This window comes from Barbus barbus, assembly GCF_936440315.1.
Source record: "Barbus barbus genome assembly, chromosome: 20".
Classification (NCBI taxonomy): domain Eukaryota; kingdom Metazoa; phylum Chordata; class Actinopteri; order Cypriniformes; family Cyprinidae; genus Barbus; species Barbus barbus.
This window is the reverse complement of record NC_136748.1, coordinates 24580097-24592048: the sequence shown is the minus strand read 5'-3', so window position 1 is coordinate 24592048 and position 11952 is coordinate 24580097. Positions and strand designations below refer to the sequence as shown.

The 11952-nt window shown below is 35.8% G+C and overlaps 2 protein-coding genes across 3 annotated transcripts in view; one reads left to right on the top strand and one right to left on the bottom strand.

Moving 5' to 3' along the window:
* Positions 1–4282: 4282 nt before the first annotated feature.
* Positions 4283–10792, top strand: LOC306886538 (RNA transcription, translation and transport factor protein-like). Its single transcript, XM_079443724.1, has 8 exons — positions 4283–4635; positions 4876–5000; positions 5115–5214; positions 7669–7749; positions 8616–8704; positions 8790–8858; positions 9079–9127; positions 9269–10792. The coding sequence occupies exons 1-8, from the start codon at positions 4575–4577 to the stop codon at positions 9421–9423; spliced, it is 729 nt and encodes a 242-aa protein (XP_079299850.1). The 5' UTR covers positions 4283–4574; the 3' UTR covers positions 9424–10792.
* Positions 9880–11952, bottom strand: part of LOC306886499 (nidogen-2-like) — a 41020-nt gene continuing 38947 nt past the window's right edge. Inside the window, exon 28 of one of the 2 annotated variants that reach the window (XM_079443642.1) lies at positions 9880–10373. The gene's annotated coding sequence lies outside the window, so the exon portion shown is untranslated. The remainder of the gene's footprint in view (positions 10374–11952) is intronic. The other variant, XM_079443643.1, reaches the window with a different exon arrangement.

The window sequence follows — 11952 nt, the reverse complement described above, 5'->3', positions numbered from 1 at the left end:
CCACAAAGCCCCATCATCTGCATATAAAGATTTTCCAATATTCTGTTCAACTTGTGAAAAGATGCCATTAATCATTATGTTGAATATTAATGGACTGCACACACTACCTTGTGGTGTTCCATTCTCCACTGTATGCATTCTAGAGTATTCTTCACCTACTTTAACTTGTATTTTTCTGTCAAATAAAAAGTTCTGAACCCAGTTATATGCTCTACCACTAATTCCTAAAGACTTTAACTTGATTAATAATCCTTCTTTCCAGAGCATATCATATGCCTTTTCCACATCAAAGAAGATAGCTACTACTACTTCTTTGTTTGTCTGTGCTTTCCTAATGTCTGATTCTAGACATAATACAGAGTCCATTGTATTCCTGCCCTTACGGAATCCACTCTGATAAGGAGACAACAGATTTTTACTCTCTAAAAAATATGTTATTCTTTCTGTAATTATTCTTTCCATTGTTTTACATAATTGAGAAGTAAGTGCAATAGGCCTATAACTAGAAGGATCTGATGGGTTTTTTCCAGGTTTAAGAATAGGTACTATTATTGCTTGTTTCCATACTGAAGGGAGTTGACCAGTTTCCCATACTAGGTTAAATAATTTTAGTACTTTTTCCAGTGTATTATCTGTCATATTTGCCAGCATTTTATAACACACTCCATCTCTTCCTGGAGTGGTCTGCCGAGCAGTTTTGATTGCTCTTTTTAACTCAAACATGTTTATAGGCAAATCTAATAAACTATCTGACATCTCATCTTTCTTTACCAAATTAGGATAATTCATTAATGTGTTACTCCTACACTGTTTTGCTTCTTCTGAAAGATTATCTGCGCTATGAACTTTCTTAAATGTTTCTACTAGAAGTTCAGCCTTATCTAAATTGGTGACAGCCATTTTGACTTTGCCTATAATCACTGGTAACTCATAATTCCTTCTAATCCCCCCCATTTTCCTAATCATATTCCATACATCTGACAGATGTACTGTTCTTCCAATACTATCACAGTACTGTTTCCAAAAAATACGCTTTTGTGTTTTTATTGTTTTCCTTACTACTGCCTGGGCGCTTTTATACTGAATCAAAGCCTCCATAGAATGCTGCTTTTTAAGTTTCTTAAATGCTTTATTCCTTACTTTTATAGCTGCTTTACAATCATCATTCCACCAAGGTACATTCTTTACATGTCTTATTCCTGTTGTTTTAGGTATAGTTTGTTCAGCCGACTGAATTATTTCATTAACTAACTTACTATTGAATATATTTACGTCCATCTGGTTTTCTTCTTGCAGAGTCATACATCTATCTTCACAAATTACTCGAAAGACTTCCCAATCTACTTTCTCCAACTTCCATCTAGGACTTCTATTTTCTTTTTCATGACATATTTTTGTACCAACCGTAGTCACTACCGGATAATGATCACTCCCTATTGTAGTATATTTGTTTACATTCCATGTAGTAATCCCTGCAATAACAGAAGACACAAATGTTAGGTCAAGTGCAGTTTCTGTATTTTGTATACTGTTATATCGTGTTCCCTCTCCATTATTAATACACACCAAGTGATTATCATCAATGAATTCTTCAATTATTTGTCCATTCACATCAGTATTATTACTTCCCCATAATGTATTATAGGAATTAAAATCACCACACCACACTACTTTGTCATGCAAATAACCTACAACAGCTTCTAAAATAACTTGACTTAATTTTTCACATGGATTATAATAATTAACAATATCTATACTCCCTCTTTCGGTCCATATCTTAGTTATGATTGATTCATACTCTTTATTTATTTGTTCTACCTTATATTTCATCCCATTTTGTATAAATGTTGCTACTCCTCCTCCTCTGCCAGATTCTCTATCTCTTCTAATTATACTATAACCATTTATTATATAATCCAACTGTGGTTTTAACCATGTTTCCTGAATACATATTACATTAGGTTTCACTGTTAACATATCGATGTATTTCTTAAGCTCTTGGCCATTTGCAATTAGACTCCTTGCATTCCACTGTAGTATGGTCAGTAACATTAAGAAAATCCAACACATGCCTGAGAAGATTGTGTCTCTTCAGTAAGGGAGTCTCTTACGGTCTCCCATTGCAGCCCTTTAACATCTAGATATCTCTCTGCAGATTTAACAATTATTTTAATCCTTTCATTTCTACTTTTTGTCTGTGCAGAGCAATTTATTATTTCTGCCATGAACATTACAAAATCATTCTTTTTCACTATCAAAGTTTCCTCCTTCAATTTATTACATCCTTGACATTTCTTTCCTTGATTAATTTCTTTCCTGATAATTTCTGATTGCTTAACTACTGTCACATTCCCTGAGACTTTCTTTGCAGCTTCTGCATAACTGATTCCCTGAACAACCTTGATTCGTTGCACTTCGGTCTGCCTCTTACTAACTTCACATCCTCTGTAAGCGGCACTGTGTTCGCCCCCACAATTGCAACACTTCAGCTTTGTACCCTCCTGGCATTTTCCATACTCATGTTCTCCACTACATTTTCCACATCTCTGCTTTCCCTTGCATACCGCAGCTATATGCCCATATCTCTGACATTTAAAACATCTGATTGGAGGGGGAATATACAATCTTACGTCATAGCACATAAAGCCAATGTACACTTTTTCTGGAAGTTTTTCCTGATCAAAGTTGATCATCACCGATAGACTATCCTGCATATTACCATTTCTGTTAATTTTAAGACGTCTAACTTCATTTACTCTAGCATTTGTTATGTTTCTCTTCACATCATCAACTGATACGTTTACCGGAATCCCAGTAATGACTCCTTTTGTAAATTTCTTGTAAGTCTTGGAACATTCCACTTTCTTTCTGTTGATTATGTTCATTTTGATTGCTTTCCCTTGCTGTTTCTCATCCTTACACACAATCATCAGGGCTCCATTTCTTAGTACTTTAGCACTCTTTATTTCACCTATTTCCTTATTTAACGATTTTGTTAGTTGAATTGGATTCATACCTCCAAACGAGTCCCCTTCGTCCATAAGTTTTGCAAAAATTACATACTCCTCCCTCCGCTTCTCCTCCGTATTTGATCCCCTGTCTGAATCACTTTCATCGGTTTTGTTTTTCCTTTTCTTTTTCCGTTTATTATTCCTAACCGACTCCCAGCTTTCGTATATCCCGCCACCTACTTCCATCTCTCCTAGTTCATTTCCTGATCCGTCACTTCCTTCCACACGCTCCTGTCCATTCACAGTCCAGCTGTTGCCAACCACCCTGGGAATCGACATCTCCCCCTCCTCCATCTTCCGCTCCGCCCTCTGCAGCCGCCAACTCCGCCTCGACCCAGTCTCGAGATGTTCTGCTGCACCCACGTGTCCAGGAGGGAAAACACAGGGCCATGAACAAAATACAAAACACAATGGGAATTATTCATGTGCAGTTATTATTTAAATAGCAAATATTTATAATAATATAAATAATAAATTATATCATTATAAATTATACTAAATGTATTTTTGTATAAAGTGTTTTATTATGAAGCTGCCACGTATTAAGCAATAATTTACATGAGGAGAATAAACAGTTATTTTACGTGCGTGACTACTGTGGGAAGATAAATGGGGGGGGGGGGGGGGGGGGGGGGGTATGATAAATAAACTTTAACTTTAAATGTTTATTTAAATACCGAGTGTTTTTCAAACCTAGAAGTAACTCAACATAATATAATATAAAAACATTAATATATATATATATATATATATATATATATATATATTTCAGTGCATAAAAATGTCTCCATGATAACCAGGCTGAACAGTGTCAAACAGCGTTGTGTGTCATTTAGCAATTCATTTAGAAAATCGATGTATACCAGAACAAAGATTCTCATTCAGTATAAGAACAAATATAATGCCGTTTTCCATCCATTTATGGAAACAGCAGAGTCTCTCAATTCAAGTGTATTATTTACTGATATCAAAATTACATTTTAGGAGAAATGTGCCCCTCACATTAAATAATACTAAGAGAAAGAGGAGGAATAAAATAATAAGATGATGATAAGCGATTAAATATTATATATTTTTCAAATATCAAAGCCCTAAAATGCAGCCTGGAGCAATGGGCGTGCTGAAATGAGGCGTACCGAAAGGTGAATCGGTACAACAAAATCTACCCCTAACCCTACCCCCACACCCTGACAGACAGCTTTGTCGACCAATCATTAAGACCTTTCTCCAGGCCCCTACCTTTTGGCACGCCCTAACCTTTTGCCACGCCCATTGCTCAAGCCTGCAGTTATCCCTACTTGCTAAAATGGCAAGTAGGGATAACTGCAGGCTTGAGCAATGGGCGTGGCGAAAGGTTAGGGCGTGCCAAAAGGTAGGGGCGTGGAGAAAGGTCTTAATGGTTCTAAAATGGTGATCTAAACAGTCACAAATACGGACCTTTATTTTGAAAACCGAACATAGATTATTCTACTTCCGCTATTCCCCTGCCATTCGAAGGCTGTGGCTTTACAAGTAAAATTATTATCTGTTAGCTTCTTAAAATAGGTTTTTCATTTGAAAGGGATGTTTCGTAGAAAGCTTACAGCCTTAGAATATCACAGCCCAACTGGATTTGACTGTAAAGGTAGGAATGTGTGTAAAGTCATCGACGTGTTGCCACCTCATGCTCCTAATATTGATAACGTGCATTCACGATAATAATAATTAAGCATCTCACTAATTTAGGTTTGAATTGACTGTCTGAGATAGTCATTCTGTATCATAGGGCATTTAGTCTGTCATATTGCCTTAGTGTTGTATTGCTATGAAATGATGATGGAAATTAGGGCTTAATCCATATGTAAAATATATCTACTTTACCCAGATGAAACTGAATTCAGAAATTTCATAGTTTGGCTGGAAGATCAAAAAATCAGACACTACAAAATTGAAGACCGAGGAAATCTCAGGAATATTCCCAGCTCAGACTGGCCTAAACATTTTGAAAAGGTGAGACAGCTTTATCTTCATATGTATATGACTATTTGTATTCCTAAAGAAATTAATACCCTCAACAAGTTCATCATGTCCTTTGTTGTAATGTATAAATACATATGTTTACAGTACCTTCAAGATGTGAACTGTCCATTCAGCGCCCTGGAAAGACAGGAGACTGTTGACTGGCTGCTGGGTCTTGCTGTTCGTTTTGAGTATGGAGACAATGGTATGATTATTATTTATTATTATTATTAACCAGTGGTTATACTCCACTATAGCTCTTATAATAGCTGATACAACATTCAGAGAGTAGGCTGAGAGCACACACTATACATTGGATCAAAAGTGCCAGTAATGACATTTATAATCTTACTGAAGATTTCTGTATCCAATAAAGATTGATCTTTTGAGCTCTCTATTCATCAAAGAATCCTGAAAAATATTTTTTATAATTGATGATAATAGGAAACGTTTCTTGTTCACCAAATCAGCATATTAGAATGGCATTAGACATGAAATGGAAATTCAACTTTGCCATCACAGGAATAAAATATGTTGTAAAATGTATTCAAATAGAAAACAATTTATTCATTAACTAACTGTCTTTGGAGTCTTGGTGAACATAAGAACTTATATAAAAAATTCTTACTAATCCTTAACTTTTGAACGGTAATGTATCAATAAGAAAATTAGATGAACACTTACACACTACTCTTAAAAAAACAAAAAATAACTTATGTTAATTAGCCAAGTGAACACAAAATGGCCAGTTATTGGGCACCTTATTAACCTGGTTGATGCATTGATCAGTAACTAATTATAGCATGCCTGTTCTGACTTTATCCCATATCACTAGATGGCAGTATTTGCAAAGCTTGCAGCATCATGTAACTTTTTTTTTATTTTTTTTATGCTTTATTAAGAACAGGTAGCATGTACAGTGCCATATCTCAATATATAACAACAACAAAAAACATTTCATATGCTTCAACAAGTAGGAACAAAGAAGAGAAAAAAAAAAAAAAAAAAAGAGAACGAGAGGGTACATAAGTGAAGTGACATAAGCAGTAATGACAGATATCCATTATACATATATTAACAATTCCCTAGAATATTACAATGCAATTTAAATACCGACAATATACTTTGCTGGACAGCACCATTCATTTTCTTTTATTTTTTTATATTATGTGAAAATGTTAAAGGAGGAGCATATATTAATCGTTTTAATTGCTTTACTATTTTTAGATTTTGATATCACATCTACATACATTTCAATCTCCTTTTCAAGCACCATAAAAAGATGTCTGCTTTTTGTAAACTTGCACTTATGAATGTGAAATTTACATAAAAATCAAATAAAATTTATAATAAAACCAACATCCTTTAAAGAGCGATCCTTGATATAATAACCCATAATTAAATGTTTATAAGATAAAGAAAATGTTTTTAGAATATTATCAGCAATGAAAACCTTCACATTATTCCAAAAATCCTGGGTATATTGGCCTTTGAACAGCATATGTACACCTGCAGGTATGGCCTTAGTAAGCACCTTGAATTCTTTTAAAGTGATAGAGATTTTGTATCTTGAGACAAAGTCTGCAAACGTAAATAAATTCCCTTCATTATTAAATAACTGATTCACTAATAACAATCCATTACTAAACCAGTTATGAAAAAGCAAAAACAGAATATTGGCATTATTCCAAATAGGAAAACTATGAGGGGAGAAGTTGTGTTTATATATAAGACTCCAGGCAGCAAGTACTTGTTGGTGAAATTTAGAAAGTTTGACTGGAAGTTTTTCAGTTTTATAATTGCACATCAAAAGAAATTCTAATCCACCCAAATAAGAAAAAATAAACCGAGGAATTATATTCCAAATAAGATGAGTTTTGAAGAAATTGTCTTATCCAATTTATTTTAAAGTTACTGTTTAGAGAACTAAAATCAATAAAATTCAACCCACCATTATCATATGAATTAAGTATTACTGATTTTTTAATATAATGAATTTTGTTTTTCCACAGGAATTTTGTCAACATACCGTCAATTAGTTTACACGTGTGTTTGTCAACCGAGATCGACTGAGCGGCATACGATAATCGAGAGATGCCTTCTGCTTTAGTAAGCAGTACTCTGCCTTTGAGTGATAAATCTCTTTGCAACCAATGGTTTAACACCTTACGTGTCAGTAATCGGAAGAAAATTGGAAGGACATCTAATTTGATCATCTTTGATTATTTTAACTCCCAAATAAGTCCCAGTCTCTTTTACAGGAATATTACAGATTAAGGATTCCAAACTATTACCAACTGGGAGTAACTCACATTTGTTAATGTTAAGGCGAAGACCTGAGGCTTTAGAAAAGGGCTCGAGTCTCTAATGCTACCGCAACCTGAGAGGCATCCTTCAAAAACAAAACGGTGTCATCAGCTAACTGACTTATTACCACTTCAGTATCATCGACGGTTATTCCTTTTAAAGGGCTTTCTCTGATATAGCATCATGTAACTCTCGCAGCTGTCCCACACATTTGATTGCACAAACTTGATTCCATTTATCCTCAGAAATGCTTAGTGCAAGATGTTCCTAGATTTCCTACCAAATAAGTCTGACAACTTGAGACCCCTTGTTTGCATTGCACTGACCGCTAATGCTATTTTTCCTCCCACAGTGGAGAAATATCGAATCTGCAAACCTGTATCCGAGGCCAACGATGTTCAAAAGTCTTCAGACCCCTTAATTAATCTGGACAGTGAGTATTCCCTCCCCCGTCCATCTTTCCAGTCTGCAGTCCTGTTGTTATGAGACGGAGGAGGCTGATTAAAGAAACCATCTTGAGCACTAAAGTGGCTTTCCAAGCATGTCCGAACAAACTGATTACACACCCACCTCTCTTCACAACCCAAAATGAGTGGGCTGAACCGAGCCAGTGACCCACAGCTGGAAGAACGCTCCAGATGTCAACTGAATGATGACACACAGGGAGGACAGGGTTCACTGAATAGAAAATTTTGGGCTCCGCTGTTGTTGTTTTTTCTTTATTACAGTCTTGGTCTAAGTAGTTGGTTTCTATGGAATCATGTTTACACCACGAATTAAAAAATTGAATAAGTAATAGCGACTATTTATTTCACAATTCAGACTTTCAGTACTTGCAATTCTGAAAAAAGGTCAAAATTGCGAGATATTCTTAGTTTACATCTAATAATTCTGAGTTAATATCTCACAAATGTCTTTTTTTTTCCCTTTTTTTTTCAGATTCTGAGTTTGCATCTCACAATTCAGTTTTTCCCACCACGGAATAAAAATTAAGATATTTGCAAGTTTATCTCACAATTCTGACTTTTTTCTTGCAGCTGTGAGTTAATATCTCTGACCACAAATTGCTGTTTTCTCAGGATTGTAAGAATAAAACTCAAAATTGTGATAAACTCAGAATGACAAGGAAAAGGATCTTTAATCTTTTTAAAATTCCATTGTGGAAACAGGCTGTTATATGTTTTCTTTTTGTCATCAGCAATTAAACCAGTTCACTGGTTGGTTCAACAACAGTTTTGCATTGGGAAATGTTTTTTTAAAGTATGTGTTGGACTGAAATGAAGTGATTTCTCTCTTTAGGTAACAATCCAGATTTTAAGGCTGGTGTCTCGGCGCTTGCTAATCTACTCAAAATCCAGCGACATGACGACTATTTGGTAATGCTTAAAGTAAGTATGGTTCAATGTGACAATTGTATGAGAAATAAATGTAAATCCAATGCATTTAAACTAAAGTTTTTTTTTGTCATCACAGGCCATTAGAATCCTGATACAGGAACGTCTGACCCCTGATGCTATTGCAAAAGCCAGTCAAGCAAAAGAGGTAAGGTAGTTAACAAACAAAAACGGTAATATTGGGAAATATTATTACAAATTCAAAAAACTGATTTGTAATTTATTTTAAAATGTAATTATTTCTGTGATGGCAATTTAATTTTCAGTCTTCAGTGTCACGTGATCTTTCAGAAACCTTTCAAATATGCTGATTTGGTGCTCAGTTATTAACTAAATTTTTTAAATAAAACTTATTTGTTCTTTCATAGGGTTTACCAGTCGCTCTTGACGAGCATATTTTAGGATTTGATACCGGAGGTAGGTTTGCATTTGCAAACTGTTTTGGAGTTTTCCACATTTGCCTATTGTTTTTCCATGTTTCTTTAGGACTCAGTTAGTGCATCGGCATGTTGACATTCTGCATTCAAGTTCATGTTGTAAAATGTTTGACTATTCCAGACGCAGCTCTGAACGAAGCAGCCAGGGTTCTTCGCTTGCTTCACATCGAGGAGCTCAGAGAGTTACAAACCAAGATCAACGAGGCCATCGTGGCAGTTCAGGCCATCATCGCCGACCCCAAGACAGATCACCGCCTCGGAAAGGTGGGCAGATAAAAACATCTGCCTGGACGTTGCTGCAGAGACCACAAGACATGCTCTGTCAAGTATGCTTGTTTTCATTAACCACACCACAGGTATTTTGTTTAAATTCGAGACGTTTTTGTGGAAATGCCAAACTGGACTTTTTTTTTTTTTTTTTTATCATTCATTTGCTTTGCCCTGTAGTAAAAAAATGTGAAGATTTATTACATAATGTAATTTCATTGTAGCCTTATGTGGAGGCACTTTTGAAAAGTTACATGGGTTACCATAAAAAGTTGGACTATGTTTTTGTTGCATAATAAACCTTAATGCAACGCAGAAAAGTTTTATGGCTGGGTTTGTTTTACCCTTGAGCAAGAAATTCAACCTGTTCTGCTTTATACCTCCAACTGTGCATACTGTAAATTTAAGAAAATAATCACTGCAGAGCCAGAAATATTTGAAAATCTGAAACATAATGTGAGCAGGCAAAGTTGTCAATCTCATTTTATTGTTATAAATATCACATCTTACAAAAGATAAAAAAGGATTAAAAAATGACGGTTGGTAAAAGACTACTTTTGGTGTTCCAAGCAATTTCACTTAAAAATGTTTAACCTTTTTTTCCCCAAAATACTGTTTTAGAGTATTTAAAAACATACAAATTACACAAGTAAACTCTGAGGGTATTTTTTTTTTTAATTTGTTAGATTTTTTAACAAAAAGTCACATACAAAAGTACAGTAGAAAGAAAAAAAATGAGGTATAAAACAAATTTACACAACTATTTTGAGAAAATATTCACGCATTCATGTTTGTAAATTTGCACATTGGCATTGACGGTGACGTTCGTCAAGACTTGCGGGTTCTGTGATTGGCTCTCTTCTGAGTCCACGTCTCCGTCTCCATTCCCACAGCACACGCTCTCCAAACACTCGCCCAAAATAGCACCATGTAACGCTGGCTCTGTCATTAGCGTCTCCCTATAACGCAATTTGTTGGAAATCCTTAGAAAGCCACGTTTGGGCAAACATGACAACATTTAATTTTCTACCAGGGAAATTGCCTGCTTTCATATGCTAGTCCAGATATACAAACACTTACTCTGATCTTGTTTGACCGTTTTCTGGTTTGTAAGGAACCGACATGCTTTGAAGCATGTTTCATCGTCTCTGTTAAAACTACAGTGATTTGGCAACAGGTGCCTTGTACTTTTCTCTTAAGTGCCTGTAGCTAACAGCTCATGTCTGAAATATGTTATTCTGTTATTTGTTTGAAAAGTGGTCACCCACGATTTGCTACATGGTAAACGTGATGTGCTTTCAGGTGTATCTGTACTACAACCCGAATTCCGGAAATGTTGGGACATTTTTAAATTTGAATAAAATGAAAACTAAAAGACTTTCAAATCACACGAGTCAATATTTTATTCACAATAGAACATAGAGAACATAAATGTTTAGACTGAGAAATGTTACACTCTTATCCACTAAATGAGCTCATTTCAAATTTGATGCCTGCTACAGGTCTTAAAAAAGTTGGGACGGGGGCAACACATTTTGAAAAGATTCAGCTGGGAGAACATCTAGCAACTAATTAAGTTAATTGCCATCAGGTCTGTAACATGATTAGCTATAAAAGGGATGTCTTAGAGAGGCAGAGTCTCTCAGAGGCTCTCCAGTCTGTGATAGAGTGCATAAAAAGATTCCTCAACATCAAATTGCAAAGGATTTGCATATCTCATAATCTACAGTGCATAACATAATCAAAAGATTCAGAGAAACTGAAGAAATCTCTGTGCGTAAGGGACAAGGCCAAAGACCTTTGTTGGATGCCCGTGGTCTTCGGGCCCTCAGATGACACTGCATCACTCATCGACATGATTCTGTCATTGACATTACAAAATGGGCCCAGGAACACAATCAGCCGTGCCATCTGCAGATGCCAACTAAGGCTCTATCATGCAAAAAGGAAGCCATATGTGAATATGGTCCAGAAGCGCCGTCGTGTCCTGTGGGCCAAGGCTCATTTAAAATGGACTGTTTCAAAGTGGAAAAGTGTTCTATGGTCAGACGAGTCCAAATTTGACATTCGTGTTGGAAATCACAGATGCCGTGTCCTCCGGGCTAAAGAGGAGGGAGACCTTCCAGCGTGTCATCAGCGTTCAGTTCAAAAGCCAGCATCTCTGATGGTATGGGGGTGCACAAGTGCATACGGTATAGGCAGCTTGCATGTTTTGGAAGGCACTATGAATGCTGAAAGACGTCTTCAAACTGTTTTGAAAAGAAGAGGAGATGCTACACCATGGTAAACATGCCCTCGTCCCAACTATTTTGAGACCTGTAGCAGGCATCAAATTTGAAATCAACTCATTTTGTGCATAAAATTTCTCAGTAACACTTTATTTTAAGGTGTCCATAATAAGAGTAATTACCTAGTTAAGTACTTAGTAGTAGCCGTTGTACTTACATGAAACAAAATGTACTTACCATGTAACTAAGTTATGGAACAGCCTGTACTTACAGTTTGTAATTATGTAGATGTAATAGGCAGTTACTGTTA